General features: G+C 43.8%; 1 protein-coding gene across 2 annotated transcripts; it reads right to left on the reverse strand.

Moving 5' to 3' along the window:
* LOC147101721 (protein CutA homolog) lies at positions 1–27,614 on the reverse strand. 2 transcript variants are annotated; one of them, XM_085965568.1, is made up of 6 exons: positions 27,432–27,614; positions 20,337–20,485; positions 13,550–13,609; positions 11,807–11,852; positions 8,879–8,928; positions 1–835 (listed from the first exon to the last, which is right to left on the reverse strand). In XM_085965568.1, the coding sequence occupies exons 2-6, from the start codon at positions 20,474–20,476 to the stop codon at positions 733–735; spliced, it is 399 nt and encodes a 132-aa protein (XP_085821694.1). In that variant the 5' UTR covers positions 20,477–20,485; positions 27,432–27,614; the 3' UTR covers positions 1–732. The 2 variants fall into 2 exon arrangements, with proteins under 2 accessions (XP_085821694.1, XP_085821693.1); XM_085965567.1 differs by having other exon boundaries at positions 26,942–27,613.

A 27,614-nucleotide genomic window follows, 5' to 3' on the forward strand; every position in this document is an offset into this window, starting at 1 on the left:
TAAAATGCACAGATTATAATTTACTTTTTATCATTTTTACAGAGAGCGAAATAAAAATTGGGACAAACACATGGGATTAAGGAAGAAGCTGAAATACCATAAACAAACTGTTAAAAAAGCTATTATTTTAAAAATCTTGTAATTCTTAATCATATTAATGGAAAAAATTGACATTCCACAAATATAAAATTAGTTTTTCAGGGCCAGAACAGTTGTTCAGCACTCAATATGCCGTTAAAAACCCAGTTACACCTCTTTCAACAAGGTTTAGCTTCTTCAGGGGGAGCGGGAGAGGAGGGTGGTTAAGAGGGATATTCCAGCGTAATAGGGGAAGTTTTCATCAGGAACAGTGATTTGAATTGATTGCTGGCTCATGGGAGTTCCCAGCGCAACCTGTGGAGGAGGGTAGAATCACTGACAGTTTCACCATCATTACCACCACGGACTCCGGGCCAAGGTATTATGCACATTTGTGAAAGAACAGGGTTTCATTACCATGCTTTTGGATTTTGTTTCTTTCAAGTAAATAACAGGGTCATTCACTGCATTCTACAGTCTAAAGTCGCTCTTGCATCTGAAGAGCATTGAATTGATCTTTGGGTATTGCTCTGGCTGGTTGGTTTGTTTTTAACAAGCCATGTTGTTCATTTATACACCATATTATATTTAAAAAAAAGCAACTGTAATGGAGACTGAACTCGATGCACTTTTTTAAAAAACAAAGTGAGTAAATCATGCTTCTGGTACAGCCTCTTCTATCCATTTCAAGTATAATGGGTTGCCTTGGTCAACTGGGAGGCTTATAACTTCAGGAATTTCAAAAGGATGGACTGATCTGGGGGGGAAAAGAAAGCAAAAATTTAGAGGATAGATTTTTTACAAATGTTTTCTGGCAAACTTAATGTAATAATTTGTGCATTTATTTCAATCCTAGCAATGTGCTGGTATAATCCTGGACAAATAAATAAAACAAAAAGATAAAGAATTACTAATCACCTTGATCTTAATGTTTGCCCCTTGCAGGTTCTTTGATCTCATTCCTGCCAGCTGAAAGGGGCAGGCAAACAAGGGGCATGGTCTGGGTCCTGACGTCCTGTGGAACTGATCGAGATGTCAATCATGTGGCCAATCTCTGGTTTCCCTAAACCCAAGGTGGGATCATTTGCAGCCTGGCGGAGCCGAGTGACTCCTGTGACTGAGGCAGCTGAGTGCAGGACTCCAGCTCACAACACTGCTGACAATATAATACTTAAGTGTTTATGCCACTGGTGCGTTTCTACAGAGGATTCACTTTAGTAAATGGAAATCTAATTAGTTGATGAAATGCTGCAGAACGGATTAATGAAGCACTAATAAGATCAAGGACAAGATGTACACGTTTTTGGTTTGTATTGAAAGCTTGCGTCTTATAGTTGGAAATCATGGGGTAGTCTTTTCACATGTGGCTGAATGTAGTTACAATGATTAAAGAGTAACGATTCACCTCGGTCAGTGCATAATTCTGAAGTGTTAATTAAAACATGTGCCCTTCACAGGGACAAGATACCGAAGATTACGGCAGTTCCTTTTTCATTATTGTACACTTCATGGTCCTTAAGTGCCACCTCGTCAAGCCCTGTCTCATGTTAATGATTTTTGAACTGTTGTTCTATTATATTGGGGTAAAGCAGCCCCTGGCATCATCTAATGGCCCGTGGTTCCTACAGTGTTTTGATGTTGCCCAGTGTTAAATAAAATAGAATTATAGGAGCATAGAATGGTTACACCACAGAAGAAGGCCATTCGGCCCGTCGAGCCCGTGCTGGCTCTCTGCAAGAGCACTTCAGCTAGTCCCATTCCCCCACCCTTTCCCCGTAGCCCTGCAAATTTCTTTCCTTCAGATACTTATCCAACTCCCCTTTGAAAGCCACGATTGAATCTGCCTCGACCACTCTTTCAGGCAGTGTATTCCAGATCATAGCCACTCGCTGCGTAAAAAAGTTTTTCTTATGTCGCCTTTGGTTCTTTTGCCAATCATCTTAATTCTGTGTCCTCCGGTTCTCGACTCTTCTGCCAATGGGAACAGTCTCTCTCTATCTACTCTGTCCAGACCCCTCATGATTTTGAACACCTCTATCAAATATCCTCTCAATCTTCTCTGCTCTAAGGAGAATAACTCCAGCTTCTCCAGTCTATCAATGTAACTGAAGTCCCTCATCCCTGGAACCATTCTCGTAAATCTTTCCTGCACCCTCTCTAAGGCCTTCACATCCTTCCTAAAGTGCGGTGCCCAGAATTGGACACAGTACTCCAGTTGGGGCCGAACCAGTGTTTTATACAGGTTCATCAAAATTTCCACATTTTTGTACTCTGTACCTCTATTCATGAAACGCAGGATCCCGTAAACCTTTTTAACTGATTTCTCAACATGCCCTGCCACCTTCAATGATTTGTGCACACATGCCCCCAGGTCTCTCTGTTCGTGCACCCCCTTTAGGATTGTACCCTTTAGTTTATATTTCCTCTCCACATTCATTCTACCAAAATGTATCACTTCACACTTTCCTGCGTTAAATTTCATCTGCCACGTGTCCGCCCATTTCACCAGCCTGTCTATGTCCTCTTGAAGTCTATCACTCTCCTCCTCACTGTTCACTATACTTCCAAGTTTTGTGTCATCTGCAAATTTTGAAAAAATGCCCTGTACACCCATGTCCAAGTCATTAATATATATCAAGAAAAGCAGTGGTCCTAGAACTGACCCCTGGGGAACACCACTGTATACCTTCCTCCAGTCCAAAAAACAACCGTTCACCATTACTCTCTGTTTCCTGTCACTTAGCCAATTCTGTATCCATGCTGCACTCTCCCTTTTATTCCTTGAGCTTCAACTTTGCTGGCAAGCCTATTATGTGGTTCTTTGTCGAACTGTAGGGGTTCGCAAAATTCCCCTATTTTCCCTGAAGATTGAACATTGCATTTTATTAAAAATGGTACCTCTGAGTTTCGAACTGTGTGTATTCCAAAGAGGTTTGAAAATGGCCGTCAGAAAGCATGGCCAAAAGACAAAAGAAAAGCAGCTAGCAGCTTGGAGTATGTCTGTGTGGGAGGATCTAGCAGTGGCTGTGAGTAAGACCTGCCAATCAAAGGGAGGTTCCCTTCTAACCAATCGATGTTATTTATTGACATAAGGGATTACAACCACTTGAGACTAACCGCAAGAATAATCGGCTCTGTGTACACAGAAATTCAAACTCATTCAAAGCACTCACACACAATGGAGATACTGAAGCCATGGAACGGCCTTTTGTTATGGAACAGATCAGTATGAATGAGGTTCTGAATCACCCATCATTCTGAACAATAGGGCAGTTGGATTCCCTTTTGTTTTAGCCCAGGTGAGCTCCGGATGTGGGCGGGAACATTTCAGCCCCACAGTGCAGACACATTAGCCCATGCCAACCACTTTGAATCAGCCAATCACAGCGTTTCTCTTGTGTATTGGAACTTTGGGCGCGAATTTTGCAGACAGCAAAACAGCAGGAGCTCACCAGGTATAAAGATAGTCCCTGAGAAGCTATCGCTCTCTTACTTCACTGGACCACAGGTGAGCAGGGTTTCTGACTCCTCAGCAAGGCAACCCAGTTAGGGGTGGTAATTAAGGAGAAATTGCTAAGATTGTTTAATGAACGTTGTAGCTACTTATCCCTCATTTTTGCCATCTGCCTTCCCCCCATTTAAGCAATTTTACTGTAATTACTGTGTTCGTGTGGTATAGTTTAATATTTGATTATAGTTTCTTTAGTTTAATAAAAGTTTGACTTTCTCACATCAAAACCACTTGTCCGTTTTTAATATATCATTAATTATAAGCCCCCCAGTCAGAACTGGAAGGTGGGGTAGCGATTCGAAACTGCTGTTTGGAAATTGGTTTACAGTGTAGCAGCAAAAGACTGCCTGACCAGGTGAATTACCGTAAACCAGGTAAAAGATTGGAATTGGTCAGAGTGCAGGCAAAGGCTGCAGACCGGGTAAATTACCTTAAACCAGTTAAAAGATGCCCCCCTACAGAACGCCTTTTGGAAATCCATGTACACTACCCTCTCTGTTACCTCATCAAAGAACTCAATCAAGTTAGTTAAACACGATTTGCCTTTAACAAATCCGTGCTGGCTTTCCTTAATTAATCCACACTTGTCCAAGTGACTGTTAATTTTATCCCTGATTACTGTTTCTAAAAGCTCCCACACTACCGAGGTTAAACTGACTGGCCTGTAGTTGCTGGGTTTATCTTTACACCCTTTTTTGAACAATGGTGTAACATTTGCAATTCTCCAGTCCTCTGGCACCACCCCCATATCTAAGGAAGATTGGAATATTATGGCCAGTACCTCTGCGATTTCCTCCCTCAATTTCCTCATCATCCTAGGATGTATCCCATCTGCTCCTGGTGATTTATCTACTTTAAGTACTGCCAGCCTTTCTAATGCCTCCTCTTTATCAATTTCTATCCTATCAAGTATCTCCACCACCTCCTCCTTTACTATATCTATGGCAGCATCCTCTTCCCCGGTGAAGACAGATGCAAAGTACTCATTTAGTACCTCAGCCATACCCTCTGCCTCCATGTATAGGTCTCCTTTTTGGTCCCTAATCAGCCCCACTCCTCCTCTTACTACCCTTTTACTATTTATATGCCTTTCGAAGACTTTTGGATTACCTTTTATGTTGGCTGCCATTCTATTCTCATACCCTCTCTTTGCCCCTCTTATTTTCTTTTTCCCTTCTCCCCTGACCTTTCTATATATAGCCTGATTCTCAGATGTATTTGCAACCTGACATTTATCATACGCACTCTTTTTCTGCTTCATCATATTCTCTATCTCTTTCATCCAGACTTTAGTTGCCCTGCCAATCCCCTAGTGGGAATGTACCTCAACTGTACCTCAACTATTTCCTTTTTCCTATTTCCTGTTCCATTACAGTTTTGCCTGCCAATCTTTGATTCCAGTTTACCCGGGCCAGATCCATTCTCATCCCTCTGAAATTGGCCTTACCCCAGTTAAACATTTTTCTCTAGGTTGCTCCCTGTCCTTTTCCATAGCTAATCTAAACCTTATAATACTATGATCACTGTTCCCTAAATGTTCACCTACTGACACTTGCTCCACTTGTCCTACTTCATTCCTCAAAATCAGATCCAGCAATGCCTCCTCCCTCGTCAGGCCAGAAATATACTGATCAAGAAAGTTCTCCTGAACACACTTCAGAAATTCTTCCCCTTCTCTGCCCTTAACACTATTATGATCCCAGTCTATATTAGGATAGTTGAAGTCCCCCATTATTACTACTCTATAGTTCTTGCACCTCTCTGTAATTTCTCTGCAAATTTGCTCCTCCATATCTTTCCCACTATTTGGTAGTTTATAGAATACACCTAGTAGTGTAATGGCACCTCTATTATTTCTTAACTCTAGCCATATAGATTCTGTCCTTGACCCCTCCAGGACATCCTCCCTCTCCAGCACTGTAACATTCTCCTTAACCAATACTGCCACACCACCTCCTATCTTTCCTTCCCTATCATCACTGCCTGCCTGGTCCTCCTTGTCTGTCTGGAGGTCACCCATTCCCTTTCTGCCTGCACACTCTTTATCTGCGGGGTGGCCACCTCCTGAAACGTGTATTCCACGAAGCTCTCGTCTTCACGGATGCACCACAGTGACGCCAGCTGCTGCTCAAGCTCCAAAACCCGGAGCTCGAGCTCCTCCAGTTGATGACACTTCCTGCACATGTGGTTGTCCAGGACACGGGAAGTGTCCTAAGGTCCCCACATGGCACAGGATGTGCATTCCACGGGACTGAGCTGCACTGCCATGCCTTTACTTAATAGACTATTAACTAGAAACACTTACCAACTACTCACCAATCAGCTCCTTCCCTGGTTGTGGCGTCACTTTAGCTGTTTTGCAGTTGTTGCTTTTGTTGTTGTTGTTTTCGCTGGAGGTCCTCTGCCTCCTCGCTGCCGCCGCTGCTCCAGTCTGTGCTCTCTCTGGGCCTCCTGCTTGATTTATACTCCGCCTCCTCACTGCTGCCGCTGCTCTAGTCTGTGCTCTCTCTGGGCCTCCTGCTCGATTTATACTCCGCCCCTTCGCTGCCGCCGCTGCTCCAGTCTGCGCTCTCTCTGGGCCTCCCGCTCGATTTATACTCCACCTCCTCGCTGCCACCGCTACTCCTGTCTGCGCTCTCTCTGGGCCTCCCGCTCGATTTATACTCTGCCTCCTTCAAACGGTTATTCTCACTTTTAATTTTTAGTTTTAATTAGTTAATTTAGTTTAAGTTATTAATTTAATAGTTATAGTAGTTAATACTCTCCCAGTTCTGAATTTAATCCAGTTACCTAACCTAGAGAGCAAAAGAGCTGTAATACTCACCAACCAATCACCTACCTGCTGTCCTGTGATGCCACTCCTAGTTTTTTGGATTTTTTAAGGTCCGCGCTGTGTCCTGGGCCTTTTCCGGTGCTCCCTTTAAGCCGCCGTCTCCGCTCTCGCCGCTCTCACTCAGGTCCACGCTGTCTCCAACCAATATTTACATTTCTCGGTCTTTTTCCCAGTTTTCTAAATTCAAATGATGTTGTTCCTTCTACTTTCCTTATAATGCACATTGGAAGGTGGTGGCAAGATGATGCTTTCATTCTCTTTAATTACCTAAATGCCTGCATGTCAAGTGTTTGGCAACGCTCCATCCTGGATGCGTTACACGGGATAAAATTAATTGATTCTCAGCCAGTCTCCTGGTACAGGCTGACCTTTGGGTGTAATTAGAACCTTGCAGAATGCAGCATCAGTAAAGGGAATGGAAGGGACTTGCATTTATATCGCTCCTTTCACCACCTCAGGACACCCCAAAGTACTTTAAGGAAACACAGGAGCTAATTTGTGCACATCAAGGCCCCACAAAAACAATAAGATACATGACCATATACTGTAGTCTGTTTTAGTGACGTTGGTTGAAGGTAACAGTACACAAGAACATAAGAAATAGGAGCAGGAATAGGCCACTCGGCCCCTCGAGCCTGCTCCGCCATTCAATAAGATCATGGCTGATCTTGGGCTCAAAGCCACTTCCCAGCCCGCTCCCCATAACCCTTCACTCCCTTATCTTGCACAAATCTGTCTATCTCCACCTTAAATGTATTTAATGACCCAGCTCTGGGGCAGAGAATTCCATAGATTTACGACCCTCTGAGAGAAGAAATTCCTCCTCATCTCAGTTCTAATAGGGCGACCCTTTATTCTGAAACTATGCCCCCGAGTTCTAGATTTCCCCACGAGGGGAAATAGCCTCTCTGCATCTACCTTGTCAAGCCCCCTCAGTATCTTAAATGTTTCTATAAGATCATGTGATGTTTCATGTGCGTGCAAACCTCAGCTTCCAGACTGTATTCCAGTGTCTGGGTAAACAGCTATAACAAAACCTTTTTCCATTAAATACTGACAGGCTGATGGAACAGCAGCAGGGCACAGTCACTGGGCAAGGAGGGGTGTGGGAGTTGATGGAAATTGTGCCTAATTTTTTTTTATATGTTCCTTTAAATATGCGCTGAGCCTGTAGACACGTGTAAAAAGAAAAAGAGACTGGAGAAAGGGGAGGGAAAGAAATATTATTTAAAGAGAGGAATTCTTTCCCCTCTCTGAGGAAAAAAAAACTTGTTCACATTAACTGTGGATTCAAACTTATGACATACTTTCCTTGTTAATAAATTTTAGTTCCATCTCTAAATGTAATGGCCCGGGATTTTGCGGTTGGTCTGACGGCGTCAAACCGCCTTTGAAATCCACCGCAAGTTCGAGATTTCCGCACGCGCTAAATCCCGAACTTGCGATCCGTCAACGTACAGGCCATCCGCTCCGCCACCGAAAACCTAATTACTGGCGGAAAGTTGGGCTACTTGCCCAGCAATTACAGACGGAAATTTTACGGCTAGTGGAAACAGTAAGGGGATACCCGAAATGAAAAAACTCTTTTTAAAAAAAATTTAATGACTTAAAAGCTTTAATGAGACGCAATCCTAGTGTATGTTAAAGCTGCAGGTTTTTTTTAAAATACCGTTTACATTTCATAACTTGCTGCGCAGTATTTGTTTAGAAGTGGGAATTATGAGTAATGAATCGGATTCCCACGATAAAAGCTAAATCTGTAATGTATTTTAAAGGCTGGAGTAATGAAGAAATGTAGTAACTTAAATGCATCTGTTTTCTGATTGGAGGACCAGGCCCATGTGATCCCAGCTCCATTTCCGCACAGGCTGCGTCCCTGGGCCGTTACGCTGCCCTCCACCTCGCAGCGTCAGAGCGCAAGTTTACGCAGGAGTGCCGCCATCTGGTGGGTGCGTATTCTTTTCGCAGGTCGGTGGCGTACTCTGGAGATACGCCGCCGACCGCAATTTTTGGTCCGATATCTAATTGAGTAGACGACTAAAGAACTGTAACTGTGAAAATCTATAAGAATGACTCCTTATGTTATTAGAGTAAAGTATGATCAGGGTGGTAAAATACTGTGTGGTATACGATGGTTCATTTGACAGCAAGACAATGGAGACATAACCAATCAGATTTGAATATTGAAGGTATATGCTGATATTCTGCAGTTCTTGCTTGATTACTTTTGTGGGTCAGTTAGAAATTTTTGAGTAGTATTCTCTCAGGATATTAAGTGGGTAAAAGTTCAAGATAAGATGGGTTGTGCATGGTTTGTGGAAGGAATGGGCTTGAAGGGACTGAATGATCTTTACATTTTCCTTGAGTTCTTATGTTCTTAAAGATAAAAAAAATCTTAGTACCTGTAACTGAAGGGGTAAATCCTGCCACTGTCATCTGGTGATGAATACACTCACCTGATAAACTCTGTCAGTTCGTGTATTTTTGAGGTCCTTGTTCTTATCACCTACAGAAATGTAGAAAATCATCTATTAACCTTCACTAAATTCTACCTTGGATATCCATTTCCCTTCTCTGGGATTCTAAGGGGTTGCCGTCAGTGCTATTTAATAATTTTACAGAAGGTGGGCCTGGTGCTGCCAGCTATTGCCTCCCTCTGCTTAAGAACATAAGAACTAGGAGCAGGAGAAGGCCAGACGGCCCCTCGAGCCTGCTCCACCATTCAATAAGATCATGGCTGATCTTCGACCTCAACTCCACTTTCCCGCCCGATCCCCATATCCCTTCATTCCCCTAGAGTCTGAAAATCTATCGATCTCAGCCTTGAATATACTCAACAACTGAACATTCACAGCCCTCTGGGGCAGAGAATTCCAAAGATTCACACCCTCTGAGTGAAGAAATTTCTATTCATCTCAGTCCTAAATGGCCGGCCCCTTATCCTGAGACTATGACCCCCCTCCCCTAGTTCTAGACTCTTCATCCAGAGGAAATAGCCTTTCAGCATCTACCCTGTCAAACCCTCTCAGAATCTTATGGCCCAAAATTTGCGGTTGGAGGCTTCCCGCCGGCGGATGCCTCCCACCTGCAAAAAATCTACAAATTTACCTGGTGGTCCGGGGGGAAAAAAAAATGTTTTAACGGGGCTAAAAATAAACTTACCTTATTGGACAGGGTTTTTAATGAGTGATAAAATTTTATTTTTCTATTTTTTAAAATGCTTTTACCAGGCGTAAGAATTTCAAGGGTATTCTCTGGGCAGTAGTTGGGAAAATAGCGCCACTCTCCGCCCGCGGGCGCCCTTTTCCCGGTAATGCGGAGGATCTGTCAAGAGAATTCTTGACAGATCGCAAGTTCCAGGTTTTTGCGCATGCGCTTCGTATGCCTAAACCTGGAACGTACACACCTCGTACGCACCCGTAGGGGCCGTAAATTATGGCCCCATATGTTTCAATGAGATCACCTCTCATTCTTCTAAACTCCAACTTAAATGGAGTTCTCCGCACAAAGTGCTTTCTCTGCAGGGGAAGTCTAAGCATGTTGCACTGCTGCCCCTCTGGGGAGGATGCTCTAGAGCGCCAGACAGAGCAACACTTCCTGTATCCACGTGCAACCACATCCCTATTTCAGCATCTATCAAAGAGGGTTCAGGTGCTTTGTCTCTCCATTGCTTGCCTGCAGTCTCCATTTCCTGCCTCCCAATGTATTTAGTCATCCATTGGTTTTTGTCAGCCACATATATTGCCCCGTACAGCCTTTGGAAAGGCGGAAAAATATATATTTTTTTATCTTTTAACTGGCTGCGTCCCTTTTAATCTTGATGCACTGCCCCTTGAGCGACAGATGAGACACACTATTTCCAGCTCCCGCCTGCAGGCCCAATCCAGGCCACACGCTTACCTTACAGAGGTAATGAGGACAGAGCCCAGAAGGTCTGCTGGGGGCCTCCTTCCCCAAAATGGGTAAGGGAAAAGCTCACAGTGTCGCAGTCCTATTGCCTGAGCACCAGGATCAGAAGACAGATCACCCACCACATGAAGCACGGGTGGTACAATGCCTACCAGTCAGTCAGCCATTTCAAGACATAAAGCACCAGAAACAAAACTGTGGGGCAAGACCAGGGAGAGAAACAAAAAGACAAACACACTATTGTCACTTGCAAACTGTTGAGCTGTTTGGCTCTTCAGCTAACTAGAGGTGTTTAGTCTGGTACCAACTGTACAAAATCTGGCACTAAGTATTATACAGGAAGTTAGTATAGGAAATTTAAATCATTAATAAAAGGAACTGTCATTATTTTTGAGCGGGAGGGAATGAAAGGAGAGGAAAAGTATTGCTTTCTGTTATGTAAGTTCACAATGATCTCAATGGGAATTAGAGTCATGGGAGAAATTGGGTGGAGCCGCAAACGGGGCGCCAAGCTCGCCTGGGCGCCGGAATTAGCGCAGCGATCGGAGCAGTTGCGACCGCCAGAAATTCAGCTTGAACGCCCCAAGAGGGACACGGGGCGAGGCTCGAGGCGCTCCGCGTCCCTCTTAGGGCACTGAAACTGAATATCGCAGCGCAACGTGCCGCAGTGCCACACGCTGCGGCACGGCGCGCTGCGGTACTGCAGGCCTTCCTCCCATTCTTAAGGGGGAGGGGCCTGCACCAGCGCGATCAGAGATCGCGAGTGCCGGCAAAAGAGCCCGGCACCGAGGAGAAGTGCCGGGCTCTCGGAAAACAGCCGGCACTGTTGCGGGGGGAGATCAGGAGGCCGGGGACGGAGGTGCTGGCAGGCGGCCGCCGAAAAAAACAGCCGCCCCACACCTCCACCTTAATTTGCGCCACTGCCGCCACAGGTAGGCCCCGTGAACCGGACGCGATTTGCGAACGGCGCTACAGAGGCGGGCGCTACCGAATATCGAGATCGGGGCGGTAGCGGGGCGCTGCGCACACAGATGACGTCATCGGTGGCGGCGCAGCGCAACAGGCTAACGCTGCCATTAGCGCCCCAGCTAAATATTGCGGGAGGCGTGGCCATTGGCGCTAAAGCCACTGAGTGCCCTCTTTAGGCGCTAACTGGTGGCGCAGCCCACCGAATTTCTAGGCCATAGAGTTATAAAGCACAGAAAGAGGTCCTTTGGCCCATTATGTCAGGTTTATTAAACATTTTGCAAGCTACCTTTCAAATAACAATGCCTATTTAATACTAACTGTTCAACATTGTAATTAATACTATCTCATCCCTTGCTCGGATTGCTGGTGCTACTTTAGAAATGAGCTCCTCTGGTGTGGTATGTGTTTACATGCCATGCCTGCTATACAGCACACATACATTTGACACTGAATAATTTTGAAAATTATTTTCATATTTTGAACAATCCAAACATGCAGCAACTCACCAGCAATGCTTCAGTAGTTTCTGTTATTTCAATGTCCCAATAGTACCTGAACATATAATGAGAAGAAATTGAGTGGTTAGTGGGGCAAAGACATGCCTATTTCCAGACAGAGTTATGCTGCAACTTTAGAGTTCCTCCATCTGTTAGCCTTATGTAGGATATGAAAACCAAAAGAGGACCATGAAGCAGTCCATGCCCACATGCAGCAAGACCGGGACGACATTCAGGTTTGGGCTGATAAGTGGCTGGTAACATTCACGCCACGCAAGTGTCAGGCAATGACTATCTCCAACAAGCGAGAGTCTAACCACCTCCCCTTGACATTCAACGGCATTACCATCGCCGAATCCCCCACCATCAACATCCTGGGGGGGGTCACCATTGACCAGAAACTTAACTGGACCAGCCACATAAATACTGTGGCAACAAGAGCAGGTCAGGGGCTGGGTATTCTGCGGCGAGTGTCTCACCTCCTGACTCCCCAAAGCCTTTCCACCATCTACAAGGCACAAGTCGGGAGTGTGATGGAATACTCTCCACTTGCCTGGAAGAGTGCAGCTCCAACAACACTCAAGCAGCTTGACACCATCCAGGACAAAGCAGCCCACTTGATTGGCACCCCATCCACCACCTTAAACATTCACTCTCTCCACCACCGGTGTACCGTGGCTGCAGTGTGTACCATCTACAAGATGCACTGCAACAACTCGCCAAGGCTTCTTTGGCAGCACCTCCCAAACCCGCAACCTCTTCCACCTAGAAGGACAAGGGCAGAGGGCGCATGGGAACACCACCACCTCCAAGTTCCCCTCCAAGTCACACACCATCCTGACTTGGAAGTATATCGCCGTTCCTTCATCGTCACTGGGTCAAAATCCTGGAACTCCCTCCCTAACAGCATTGTGGGAGTACCTTCACCACACGGACTGCAGCAGTTCAAGAAGGTAGCTCACCGCCACCTTCTCAAGGGCAACTAGGGATGGGCAATAAATGCTGGCCTCGCCAGCGATGCCCACATCCCAGGAACTAATACAAAAAAAACAAGCTTAAAAACTGCACAGATGGCTTTCAAGTGCCATGGAATCTGGTTGATCCAGTGTTGTAAATGCACAGTGCAATTATAACTGCGACTCCCTATATCTTTCACATTATATATTGGTGAAATTTAACCTGGACAGCTTGCTCACTTCCAACTGATTTTGGGTGTTGTAAACATTTTTAAGGGTTGCCTATTTTGTATAACATAGATAGTTATATAAAATATTAGTTACATACAAGGCCGATTTCTTTTCCCCAAATGCTCACTCCGTGCGGAGCCTTCCCCACTGGGAGTGTACATCGGGAAATTGTGGGCATACGGCTCATCATTTTTCCATCCATTAACTTTAATCCATGAGATTTCCAAAAGAGAAAGTCCTGGTGCTCTTAAGACCAACAGAAAAATGCAGGGCGTGGGGAGACTGAAGGCTTGACTATAGAGGGTTTTTTTTAGGAGTCTTTTTGAAAGAAGAAGGAGGTATTAAAGTGAAATGGATACAATTATGGATCTCTGGGAAATTCAAATTCTCACAAACTTTTGTGTGGAAATTTTTTCTTTGCTTTTAAATGGCTTAGTTTGAATTTTAAGATGACACCCATTGTTTTGGAGCCAGCCATAGACTTTCATGGATGTAAATTCTTTGGAACAGTTTGCTGATAGACACTCACTAAACCTTGAAAGAAAGGTTTTTTTCTTTAACTTACATGGAAAACACTTTTGGTAAAATGTTCACACAAGCAGCCAGCTTCTTCTCCATAATGGTCCTGGGGAGGGGGGTCAAACAAACAAAGTTCATTAACAAATCAACTGAACCCACTTCTGTGTTTTAAGGTTTATCAATAATTTGATTCTTATACTTCACTTTATTATTTTTGAAATAATAATTTCTCATCTTTAAACATGTGTTCCCAGAACCAAATGTGCGCAATTCAACATGTTACCCTGGCAACTCGGACAGAGATAGTGACTCAAAACTCTACTTGCTGTTCTCACACACATAATTTAAGAATTACAATAGCAGTTTATCTGCGCTATTTAAAAGCCTGCAGACTCCATCCCACCCTGAAACATCCACCAGTTTCAGTATCTAGTTTGTGCAGCGTTGTGTGAAAAGGAGCTAAACATACAAAATATTTTTACATCCTAACTGGTACTGAGAGGAAAGGGATTGCTCAGGGGTGACTGATGGAAATACAAACAGAAAATGCGGGAAATACTCAGCAGGTCAGGCAGCATCTGTGGAGAGAGAAACAGAGTTAACGTTTCAGGTCGATGACCCTTCGTCAGAACGTATAGAAAGCTGCAGTTGGGATCACTGCACAATCGCTCCGTCTGTGAGGTAACGGAATAATAACAACAACAAAAACAACTTGTATTTATATAGCGCCTTTAACGTAGTAAAACATCCCAAGGCTCTTCACAGGAGCGTTATAAAACAAAATCTGACACCAAGCCACATAAGGCGAAATTAGGACAGATGACCAAAAGCTTGGTCAAAGAGGTAGGCTTTAAGGAACATCTTAAAGGAGGAAAGAGAGGTTGCGAGGCGGAGAGGTTTAGGGAAGGAATTCCAGAGCTTCGGGCCTAGGCAACAGAAGGCACGGCCGCCAATGGTGGAGCGATTATAATCAGGGATGCTCAAGAGGCCAGAATTAGAGGAACGCAGATATCTCAGGGGGGTTGTGGGGCTGGAGGAGATTACAGAGATAGGGAGGGGCGAGGCCATGAAGGGATTTGGAAACAAGGATGAGAATTTTAAAATCGAGGCGTTGCTTAACCGAGAGCCAATGTAGGTCAGTGAGCACAGGAGAAGGGGACAGTTCTTGAAATCTAGTTGCAGAGTGCCTTTCTGGGTTGCAGACAGAACACAGCGTGTTAATATGGCTGCATCTTGCAGCCTTGTAGGGAGGGAAGCCGGCATGTGCCCACATAACCCAAAGCAGTTAATGATCACAAAACCCCCTGAACTCAGAAAGCAAATTGACACACAAGATTTTGGAACTAAGAAATCTGAATGTAATGAAATCAGAAAGTACCAACACGGGGACAATTGTTGCTGGTATTTTATTCAAAGGAAAACATGACAGGAATTAAATGACCGGAGAAATATGTTGTGGATAGAGTCAAACCCTCCTAATATTGATCCATTGTAATAACATTTCTCAATATGCTGTGTACAGTGTAAGGGGAAATAATTGAATTTAGCCCTTGCATTTCTTTCTTCTTCGCAAGTTGTGGGAATGAGAAAAATGCTGCACATCAAAAATTAATGATGTTTAAATTGATTTTGAAAAAAATAAAGATTTTCATGCTGAAACTGTTTAAACCATATGTAGGAACACCTATGGCCAAATTGATTAATACTAAACCAACCTCGGAGTTTATGCAAGTGCTGATGCTTTGCAACTGAAAGACTGGCAGAGTAACATTCATCTCAAGTATACCATTGTTTTTGCTTTTAAAAATAAACCTCTTCCAGTGCACATTTCCGGATAAGCCTTCAAAATAAAAATAAGAAATCTTTGGCCAATCCAAAATGAAGCATTTAACAATAACTTAGCAGGAGCCTTACTAAAGGTTTAGTTGAGTCGCTTTCCAATAAGTGCAGGACTACAAACTACAATGGGCCTGAATTTACTGCAGGCAGCGAACGAATGGCGCCCCCCCCCCCCACCCAGCCCCCCCGAACCCCAGTTCGTTAGACTTGTCCTTGTCTGTTTAATTTTCATGAGTTTTTGCACGGCAAGTTGCTGTAAGTGCGAGACGGAAATGGCGCGGCGCCCTCTACAGGGGATCTGAGACTGTTGTGAACAGGGCAAGCACATATGTATCTCCTTAACCAATCAGATTGAAGAATTGTTAATGAACAGCGCAGACTCTGATCCAGAAAGTGTAAGTTAGAATAGTGAATTCAAGGTCAAATCAGGTACAGAAAGCAAAATAGAGACGGAAAGAAAGATGGGATTGAGAGAGAGAGAAAAAAAGAGACAGAAAGAAAAAGTTAAAAACAATTTTTTTTTAAAATTCTCCAACAACAATTAAAAGCTGAAGGAATGAGACTCCACACTTGTAATAGTTAATTTTCACTGCCAGAGAGATTGTTTGGCAGTAATTAAGACTTATCACACCATTAAAAAGGTTGCTTAGACTGAAATGGACATACCCTAACTTTCTGTGGCGAGTTTAGTCTGTATCTACAAGGTAAGTACAGGAACTTCATGTCGTTCAATGTATTTGCATGGTTAATCAGACAGTGAGATGCCGTTTCAGTGAGGAGCGGCGCATCTCGGACAGCAACTTCCGCATTCTCGGTTTTAACTGCGTGTGTGCTCGCCTGAAGTTACTGTCTGATTTGCGCATGAAAAATGGTGAGCGCCGTTAGCCTCACTATTATTTTGATAGTAAATTACGGCTCATTGTTATTTGAAAGCCACATGAAACTAACATGGGTGTAATTTCAGTAACTCATTCAAAAAAAACCAAAGTGATCAGTGAACCAGCTGGACCTGTAACTGATCACTTTGGGGTCAGTGGAGCCTTAAAGCAATCAAGAAATTTAAAACTAGGGAGTGTCCACTTTCAAAGCAAAGAATTATTATTCAGCTGTTGGAGTCCATCAGTTATAGTTAACTGTGGAATCAACAGGGTTTGAAGAATAATCTTACCCACTATCAGGTCTCTGTTTAGTATGTCTTTGTGTGGTCCAAAACTATCGTCTTTTTGTTGCCAATTTATGGATAATATTTCTGCTGCTTCACTCCTGGCACTACTGGACAGAAAACCAAGAGCTTGGAGTGCGTCATTTTGTGATGTGCAACTCCTGACACGATCCGGGAACACAGGGGCGGAATTCCCACCCCTTTACTCGCGCGCTAACTCTTGACTTTTCCACGGCATCAAAATTGCGGAGCTTCTTGGCATCAGCCTTCCTAAATTGCACAGATTTTCAAAACCCATTGATATACCTTAAATAACTACAGAGACTGGTAGTTATAACTCAAACAGTTGGCTTTTATTAGCTTAGAACTGGACAGAACAGAACACACATGTTAGCCTACTGACCAGCTTCTCAGAACTACTAGGAGGCGGAGCCAGGGGCGAAGTAACAGTATCAGGACAATCAATGGCACAGCAGAGTGGTATACAGTACATCAGCATTCCTGGCCAACCAAGAAAACAGCAGGGTTACAATAGATTACAATAGGAAACTATACACAGGTAGAATAAGGTATATACTTATAAGACTTATTTCACCACACCCATGCTTGATATACCCTAACCATAATTCGACTTTAACTTGCCTTCCCTCCTACTCTCTTTTACACCTGGCGGCGACCTGCACTGTGGGCACTTAGGCATCTCAATTAAAAAGAATCTGTTCACCCATTGTCATCTTTATTACAGTTAAACATGCTACACAGAAGCAAAGGGTGCATCTAGTCTCTCTTTTACTTGTAATTAATAAGGCAGATGCCTTAGGGCCCCCCCTGACTTTATTTTAACATAGTTTCACCATGTAAAATCAGCTCAAGTACTCTAATTTTCTTATCAGGGGCCCATCAATTTAATTTCCTGCACCATGGGAAACCCAACAACCTCATAAAACTGATGGCCTCATCGAGCCCACCAACACTTAACTCGTTTATTAGAAAGAAAAAAGAACTTGCATTTATGTAGCGCCTTTCACAACCTCAGGACATCCCAAAGTGCTTTACAGTCAATTAAGTATTTTGAAGTGTAGTCACTGTTGTAATGTAGGGAAACGTGGCAGCCAATTTGCGCACAGCAAGATCCCACAAACAGCAATGTGATAACGACCAGAAAATCTGATTTTTTTTAGTGATGTTATTTGAGGGCTACATATTGGCCAGGACAACTGGGAGAACTCCACTGCTCTTCTTCCAGTAGTGCTGTGGGATCTTTTACGTCCACCCGAGAGGGCAGAAATGTGAATCTCCGCGGTTTAGCGAAGACAGTGGCCCAGTAATTCCGGTCCCAACGCGTGAGTACGGACAGGGTACTCGCGTGGGCCCGTTGGAAGTGCCGGATTTCAGCATGCACAGCGCATGCGGAGAAAACCGGCATTTCCTCTCCTCTGAACCAAGGGGTTAAGAGGCGGTTCCCTTGCGACATTTGAGGCAGCGCGTACGCGTTGAACTTTGTTTTTTTTTGACAGGTTTGTCCGTGCGTGAAGGCCTCCACTTTTTACGAATGTAAAAAGCAGACGTAAGGACTTAGTTTTAAAAGGTAAGTGGTCTAATAATTAAAGTTAGAAATTTTTTTCCACAGGTTTATTATTTTTAAAGAATTTACAGTAAGGTAAGTGTATTTTTGGACCTGATTTCTTGAAAAAAAAATTTTGGCAGAAATTTGAATAATTGTTTAAAATAGTTTTTTAAAGTTATTAATAGTTAATTTAATTATTCGAATGTTTTTTTAACTTTTATTTAAAGTTTAAGTAGTGTTTTGGGCGCCCGGAGTTTTCATGAGTTTGACAGGTCTTATGTCTAACTCATGAATGGACTTTTGTAAACTCCCATTGGTTGCCCAGTGCTCACGTGATCCCAGCCGGCTCATCGCACTAAGTACGCCGCTGGATCACGCACGCACAGCGCGCCGGGAGCTGAACCGGGCCACAGACCGGAAATCCACGCAGGCCCAGTCTTCAAATATCAGTGTAGGTCGGGGGCTTGCACCTGCGGGAAGCCCCCAACCCGAATTTCTGGGCCATTCTCTCTTTGTCATTCGGTATGCTCTCCTATAAAATGCATCAATCACACGACAGAGGCATACCCATACTGCATCCTGGCTGATGTTACAGAGATCTCCCATGGCTGCCTGAAATAACCCTGTGCCATAAAAGTTGATGTGGTCATCACCTTCATTGACGGCAGTGCGGACAGGCGATTGTGGCTGCAGATCCTCAGGCGGGTAAAGCACACACTTATACACACCTCCTCACTAAGGTCCTCATGTGACCTCTGTCGCCTGTATATTCTATGTTTAGTTGGGCTGGCCTCTGATAATGAATTTGATTTTGTTCACTGTTACCTGTTTTATTTACTGCAGTGAAATTTCTCCTTGATTCTATGTTGCCAAAATTAATGTCCTTGATTAAGAAAATAAGGTGGTGTCAAAAGCAGAAAAAAAGCAAAATTAATCGTGGAAATTAAAACTGTAGCATAACATTTCTGAATTTTGTACAGTTGGAGTAAGATGAGAATTAGAGTCCACTTTAAATTTATTTTGGGTGTGTGAAGATTGCGGCTGGATTATTAAATAAGCTCCCCCACCACCGCCCCCCCCCCACCCACAAAAAAAAAGTTGCACAATTAATAAGCCTCAAATTTCAAAAGATAAACTAGGTCAGTTGAGCCCTGGCATGATTTACAGGCTTATCTTCAAACCTTTTGATGTAGGGCACAACTAATGAGATGACTTGCTTCAGCAGGGCTCACTTTGCTGGATTGTTGACAAGTTCTTTTGTTGAGCAATTATAGCGCACACACTATTGCATCAATAAGAAAAGTCAGAGATTGATGTAGCCACTTCAAGGATGCAACCAGCTTGATGCTTGAAGTTCAGAGACTTCATTAGGTCACTATTTATCACTATTCAGTGATCCTTCTTGGAGATTGCATGTGTTGGGGCATCAGGTGAGAACAGAATGAGGCTTAGTTGTCAGAGCCTGTCAGTACTCACTGTTGAGGCTTACAAGAATGGCCACTTATGTGAGGTAGGGAGGGCCACTGGTGCACACGGAGTCACAGCCCAACATTAGACTTTCAGGAGAGGGCAGCAAAAGGAAGAAAATTAGATTTAAAAAAAAACTCTATTGAAACTACAGCAAAAACAAATTGCTGGGAACATTCCCAGAGTTTAAAATGTTTCTGTTCTGTTGTAAAAATTATTTGAAACATTGCTGTGGATCATGAAAATGAGAAATTTCAATCCTACTGCAGTCTTCTACTCCATCCAAACCTTAGGAAAGGCTCCTGCTGAACACAACAAAACCCTTAAAATCCTTCTCCAGATTATAAAAGCATCATTTCCTGTTTAGCTTCCCTCAGCTTATCTGTGGGGAAATGCAAGTTAAGTAACATAAGCTGCAGGTTTCATTAAAAAAAAACCTCTGAAAGATGACAAAAATAAAGCAGTAACTAGAATGACTTTCAAAACCATAATTCTGAAATAATTTCTATTGAAGTATGGTTAATGTGGTGCATGATGGGGGATGGGGAAACCATGCTTTTACAAGACTTGATTAAAATAACACTGGAATTATATAAAGGAGAACACGTAGGCTTTTTCAAGGGTTCCTACCCAAAACGTTAATTATTCTTTTCACTTCATACCTACAGGGAGACCTGTTGTGTATTTCCAGAATTTATTGTTTTTAATCTAGTAGTTTTACTTTGGTGAGTGATACTTCCATTGTCCTCAAAGTGGATTCAAGTAATGGTGCTAGTAACCAATTTTTTTTTAATATACCTTGCAATGATCTTGCCAATTTGTTCATTGGGACAGCTGATGAAAACTACAGAGTGGGTCCCAGAAATATAGCTTCCTGTTACCGCCGAGTGCAAATATACAGCGACGTTCTTCAGCCCTGGATAGAGTAACAAGGCCATAATCAGAACCTGAAGACCAAGGAAAGCAGAAAAGCATCAGTTAGTTAATTCTCTAAGCTTGAAGCAGTTTCGAGAGTGAGTCCGTCAGGTTAACAGGCATCTCTGAAGACATTCAATGTCACCCTGTGGTAAAAGACATGCTCAAGCAATTGAGGTCGTGTCTGTCCAGCATCCACCAGTTTTTTCTTTTGTCCCTCCCCCAGCCTAAGGTTGCTGCGAGGGAAGCCCCAAGAGTGAATTCTAGGTTATCAGGTCAGAAGGTCAAACATGCAATGGAGCTAGTACGATAGCAAAATACTGCAGATGCTGGAAATCCGAAATAACAACAGAAAATGCTGGAAAAACTCAGCAGGCCAGGCAACATCCGTGGAGAGAGAAATAGAGTCAACGTTTCAGGTCGAAACCCTTTGTCAAGACTGCCATGCAGGTGCAGCAGGCGGTTAAGAAGGCAAATGGTATGTTGGCCTTCGTAGCGAGAGGGTTTGAGTACAGGAACAAGGATGTCTTGCTGCAGTTGTACAGGGCCTTGGTGAGGCCACATCTGAGTATTGTGTGCAGTTTTGGTCGTCTTATCTGAGGAAGGATGTTCTTGCCATGGAAGGAGTGCAGTGAAGATTCACCAGGCTGATACCTGGAATGGCAGGAATGACGTATGAGGAGAGATTGGGTCGACTGGGCTTGTACTCGCTGGAGTTTAGAAGAATGAGAGGGGATCTCATCGAAACTTATATAATTCTAACAGGACTAGACAGACTAGAACATAGAACATAGAAGATAGGAGCAGGAGTAGGCCATTCGGCCCCTCAAGCCTGCTCCGCCATTCGATGAGATCATGGCTGATCATCCAAACTCAGTACCCTGTCCCTGCCTTCGCCCCATATCCCTTGATACCTAAAGATGCAGGAAGGATGTTCCTGATGGCGGGGGAGTCCAGAACCAGGGGTCACAGTCTAAGGATAAGGGGTAAGCCATTTAGGACAGAGATGAGGAGGAATTTCTTCACCCAGAGAGTGGTGAACCTGTGGAATTCTCTACCACAGAAGGCAGTAGAGGCCAATTCATTAAATATATTCAAGAAGGAGTTGGATATATTTCTTAAGGCTAAAGGGATATGGGGAGAAGGCAGGGGCAGGGTACTGAATTTGGATGATCAGCCATCATTGCATTGAATGGTGGAGCAGGCTCCCAGACCTGAAACGTTAACTCTGTTTCACTCTCCACGGATGCTGCCTGGCCTGCTGAGTATTTCCAGCATTTTCTGTTGTTATTACAGAAATCATTGTTAAGCCGTAAACTTAAACTAAGTACCCAATATTATCACACTAAAGACCAATGAAAAACTTAAGCCTTGTTCAATCAGGAGTAACTGAGTTTTTAATGGTGAACTAAGTCATAATTGCTGCTGAACAACCTCACTGACCCTGAAAAATTAATTTTATAAGTGTGGAGTCTCAGTCCCTCAGAGGAAAATTAAAATGTTGCAGATTTATTTTTAAATAAAAAAGTTTTTTTCAAGTTTGTATTGTTGCTATTTAAGTTTCTCCTTTAATCCCTTTGTGTATGCCCCAATCTTTATTTTGCTTTCTGTACAATAGTTTATATTTCCTGCTTTTTACTTCCTGCTCTGTGAGGATTCTTCAATCTGATTTATTGAGTAGCCTCCTTCCTGCCTTCCCTGTTGCTGGACGCCACAGATCCCCTGTAGAAGGTGCTGAATTCAAACTGACGTCGGGAAAGAGGAAGTCTGTGCTCTGCAGCCCACTAAAACTTTGTGAGCAGTTTTATTCGAGGTGAACAGCGAGCACCGTTCCTTGGCCGTTGACCGCAAAATCTGGCCAATGTTCCTAAGTGGATTTGAATGAAGAGAAATCAATTGCCACAATGAAACCCTTGCCTTACTCCATAATTCAGGAAGCACCATGTCATAGGCAGCATTTATATCTATACTTTTAACTCTTAGCCCTATTCTGAGACAAATATTCATCCAGTCATGTTTATCTTTAAATGTATTAATTGATATTGCACTAACTTCTTTTGCTGGCTTTGTTCCAGTTATTAATGCAACTGTGGCACAAATAAAATTCCTTCCAATCTCAGCTCGCTTGATGCTTATTAATCGTCTACTTGTGTAGTTCAGGTCTGGCAGTGTAAATTAAATAGCCTGCTTTTATCTACGTTACCTATTCCGCTGAACATTTCATCACGTGTACACTTAACAGCAGATTTCTATTTCTGAGCCCGGGTCATTGATGACTATAAAGCCAGAACTTGGGGACCAAAACCAGAGACTGTGTTGAGGCTGCATGGGCTGTGCTATTGATCTTGGTTCTGCTGCTTAATTAGCTAATGTGTGACAGGTACCTTGTCAGTGACGTAAATTGCTTTACTTCCTATTTACTTGAATGAGAGCAGATTAATCGCAGGATGTATGTGGGCCACTAACAGCTTATATGAATAAACAGATAACACAGAGATGACAGTCAAGTCAACACTAAGCTACGTTTGGATTTTCCGACTTACAAATGCTACATGAGCCAGTCTTTTATTTTAATTAATTTTCTGAGAATAGGAACGGGTTATATAATGCTCATAAGGCAGAACAATATTAACATAAACTTCCATCATATATAGGCACTTTTAAACAAAGGTTTGCTGCTTTTTCCCCAAAGAATTCACTACAAAGAAATACTCAAGTTGAGGCAGCTAAGTAAATAATTCAGTGTACAGAGACTGCCAGGGAAAGCACACCACGTACTATGGTAACCATTTAATTTAAGTACTTTTGTACTTTGATCTGCTCACAGAGGTACGTGAAAATAGCTCCATGACATACGTCTGATGATGGAATTGAAGACTGTGCATCCCCGATTTCCATCACTCCACCTTAGGAAAATAGGAACAGGAGGAGGCCATTCAGCCCCTCGAGCCTGTTCCACCATTCAATGAGATCATGGCTGATCTGCAACCTAACTCTATATACCCACCTTTGGCCCATATTCCTTGATACCATTGATTAACAAAAAGCTATCAATCTCCAATTTAAAATTAACAATTGATCTAGCATCAATTGCCGTTTGCGGAGGAGAGATTGTGTGTAGAAGTCTTTCCTAATTTCACTCCTGAAAGGTCTGGCTCTAATTTTTAGACTATGCCCCCCTAGTCCTAGAATCCCCAACCAGCGGAAATAGTTTCTCTCTATCTACCCTATCTGTTCCCCTTAATAGCCTGAAAATTTCGATCAGCTCACTCCTTAACCTTCTAAATTCTAGGGAAATACAACTCTAATTTGTGTAATCTCTCCTCGTAACTTAACCCTTGAAGTCCGGGTATCATTCTGGTAAACCTACGCTGCACTCCCTCCAAGGCCAATATATCCTTCCTAAGGTGTGGTGCCCAGAACTGCTCACAGTACTCCAGGTGTGGTCTAACCAGGGTTTTGTATAGCTGCAGCATAACTTCTACCCCCTTGTATTCTAGTCCTCTAGATATAAAGGCCAGCATTCCATTAGCCTTTTTGATTATTTCCTGTACCTGTTCATGACATTTTAATGATCTATGTACCTGAAACCCCAAGTCTATTTGGACCTCCACTGTTTATAGCTTTTCACCATTTAGAAAGTATCCTGTTCTATCCTTTGTTAGGTCCAAAGTGGATGACCTCACATTTGCTTAAATTGAAATCTATTTGCCACAGTTTTGCCCATTCACTTAATTTATCAATATCCCTTTGTAATTTTATGCTTTCATTTACACGGCCTACAATGCCGCCTATTGGCAACCGTGCCTTCTGTTGCCTGAGCCCTAAGCTCTGGAATTTCCTCCCTAAACCTCTCCGCTTCTCTACCTTTCCCTCCTCCTTTAAGACGCTCCTTAAAACCTACCTCTTTGTCTAGGCTTTTGGTCACATGTCCTAATAGCTCTTTATGTGGCTCAGTGTCAAATTTTGTCTGGTAACACTCCTGTGAAGCGCCTTGGGACATTTTACTACTTTAAAGGCACAAGTTGGTGTTGTTGTTAACTTGGGGCACTTCTACTTTACTGCTGTGCACTGACTCCTGACACCTAGTTCTTGTGCAGTCAACGGCACTCCCCACTCTAAACTGCCCGACCTACATTGTTCTGGTGACAGTGAAGAAATGCTTTTTTTGTGTGCGTGAGTCTTCAGTTCTGCCATCAAAGGCACCTCCTCCAATTGGCCTGCAGGGAACTGGAGGCAGATTTCAAATTGTAAAAACAGAAGAGCGCCACAGAGAGATGGTTTTGAAGTCACTCTCTCAAGGCCCGAACTGCAACAAGTTTCTTTGTAAAGTGCCTTTATACTATTGTAGAAATATCAAGTCACTCTATTTTTCTGTTCTTGCTCTAACTCATTCTTTCTAACTCAAAACTATGGAACCGCTTAACTCCATCCGACTGCACTTCCGTGTCAATTTTTTAATGTTGTAGTTTGGCCATTGCTGCAGTGCTGAAATTGGAGTGTAAATGCAGAATCGGATCAGCGATTCGACTCCTCAGTGTATTTAGGAACTGAAACCAAAACCCTCAGTAGCTGCAATTTCACACCTTCCAGCTGAAACACACATCTCTTCCCTCAATATAAGTGCAGTCATGGTGAACTCAGGTGTCCACGCTCCAACTTCTACTACGCACGATATCGTAACCTTTATGATGTAATCTGAGGTTTAAGCTACTCTCACCATATGCTGCATTTATTTTTCAGAATTGTTCTTTTGTAGGAACGGAGGTTCCTAACGAAAAGACTGAGTTCGACTCAGGCAATCAAAATAACGAACTTTAATGGAACAAAACAGGTTTTAACTGGAAACCGCTGGAATACATCGAATACAGGTCTGCTCTCATCGAAGGCTCCACGAGGACTGATCCTCTGGTCTGAAAGCTGACGTCACGACGTCATCACGTTCTTCCCGCCATTGGGGAATCACGTGACTAACGGCATGACGTCATCACGTTGAAACCGCGCTATAAAGATAACTAGACATAGTACAGTTAAACAGTGTAATTAAAGGTACAGACACAGGCAGTAACTACATTGCTGTTAGAGCAGTTGTACATAATTCCTTTGAGTCCTTTGGTAGCTCCGCCACACTTTACTGATTATCTGCAGCAAGACCGAGACAACATCCAGGCTAGGGCTGGTAAGTGGTAAATAACATTCGCGCCACACAAGTGTCAGGCAATGACCATCTCCAACAAGAGAGAGTATAACCACCTCCCCTTGACATTCAATGATATTGCCATCGCCGAATCCCCCACTATCAACATCCTGGTGGTCATCATTGAACAGAAACTGAACTGGACAAGCCACATAAATGCCGTGACTACTAGAGCAGGTCAGAGGCTGGGTATTCTGAAGTGAGTGATGCACCTCCTGACTCACCAAAACCTTTCTACCACCTACAAGGCACAAGTCAGGAGTGTGATGGAATACTCTCCACTTACCTGGATGGGTGCAGCTACAACAACACTCAAGAAGCTCAACACCATCCAGGACAAAGCAGCCCGCTTGATCAGCACCCCATCGACCAACTTAAACATTCACTCTCTCCACCACCGGCGTACCGTGGCTGCAGTGTGCACCATCTACAAGATGCACTGTAGCAACTCGCAAAACATCTTCGGCAGCACCTCCTAAACCCGCGACCGCTACCACCTAGAAGGACAAGGGCAGAAGGCGCATGGGAACACCACCACCTGCAAGTTCCCCTCCAAGTCACACACCATCCTGACTTGGAAATATATCGTCGTTCCTTCATTGTCGTTCAAAGTCCTGGAACCCCCCAACCTAACAGAACTGTGGGAGCAAGTTCAAGGCACGGACTGCCGAGGTTCAAGAAGAAAGCCCACCACCAACTTCTCAAGGGCAGCTAGGGATGGGCAATAAATGCCGGCCTTGCCAGCCACACCCACATCCCCAGAACAAGTTTTCTAAAAAGGAGAGCGTCCCAGTGCCTTGAAGCAATGGGCCTGCCGAACACAAGTGAATCACTCCACCTGCCCTTTTCTGGCTGGGACATATCTGCCAAAGTCATCCTCGGTTCCGAGGGACTGCCTAAGAAGAAGCTACCTGCCAGCTCTCTCCTTACTATTGGTTTTCAGTTTACTTTCCAACTGAACCCTCAGTCTTTACTTTAAAATCCTTAGCATGGTGTACCTTTATCAGGAGCCCCCCTCACATACCCTGTCTTTTTCCCACTCTTTTCACCCTTGGTCTTGTCTTGCACTATGGGGCTTGTCTTTTTTTTTCCCGTTTAAGACATATATAAATAACTACTTAAATATGAAAGGACTTTTCAAGGCCACTACTAAGATTTTCTTGCTGTCGGCAATTTCAAACCTATTTTGTTTCCTTCAATTTTTTTTCTAGGTAAGTTATGGTAGACGCGGAGAAAAAGAATGACCGCATATATTTTACTGCCCCGCTCAGATCGACAGCCGAAAACTCACCGAGAGAAGTGACCCGAACCCTGAGCGCAGGGAGCATTGTAAACGCTGCATGAACCAGTCCAATAAACACCTTCCCTAACGGTGGAAAAGTCACCGAATCAGCGATGGCTGCTCCTCTGGGACATGTTGGTGACAGAGCGAAGGGGGGGGGGTCAGACAGACAGTCCCTGTCTCACCAGAGTAAGTCTGCCACACTTCTAGTCAACATCTGCTTCCTGGTGCCTCTCCTCTCGCTCTCTCTGTCCCCTCGCCCCAGTCCCTCCTGTCTTCTTTCTCCTTCACTCCAGCTCCTCGCTCTCTTTCTCCTCTCGACTTGCACCCACCCTCAAACCCCAATCACTCTGTCCTCAGCCTGTTCACTTCTGTGCCGCCTGCATCGAGGTTTAGAGAGTGTAGAGGGAGCTTTACTCTGTATCTACGTCTTTCCACTTCTCTTGCTACCCCACCCTTCCGTGTTCTCGGTCTCTCTCCTGTCCTGACCGCGACCTACTCGAGATTTTATCCTTTCTCGCTGCCAATCGCAAAGGCAACCTCGCCACTCAGCCGTCCATCTGCTCAGTGACTCGCGGTCTGGTTAATACTGTACTTTCTGCCACTCATTGAGATCGCCGCACGGAATTTCCTCTTATGTGGCTGGGAGTCCATTTTTTTTGTCTGATTACACTGCTGTGCA

Source organism: Somniosus microcephalus, chromosome 23, assembly GCF_052327205.1.
Source record: "Somniosus microcephalus isolate GS21.2 chromosome 23, FLI_Smic_1.0, whole genome shotgun sequence".
NCBI classification, from domain to species: Eukaryota; Metazoa; Chordata; class Chondrichthyes; order Squaliformes; family Somniosidae; genus Somniosus; species Somniosus microcephalus.

What these genes read in the sequence shown, in the direction of transcription:
- LOC147101721 (XM_085965567.1), bottom strand. Translation starts at nt 26,992, where the DNA reads ATGCAGCGTTTACAATGCTCCCTGCGCTCAGGGTTCGGGTCACTTCTC. An exon ending in GGTTCGGGTCACTTCTCTCG is followed by an intron (nt 20,486 to 26,941) that starts GTGAGTTTTCGG and finishes CTTGGTCTTCAG; the next exon opens with GTTCTGATTATGGCCTTGTT. An exon ending in AAACTACTGAAGCATTGCTG is followed by an intron (nt 8,929 to 11,806) that starts GTGAGTTGCTGC and finishes ACATTTCTGTAG; the next exon opens with GTGATAAGAACAAGGACCTC.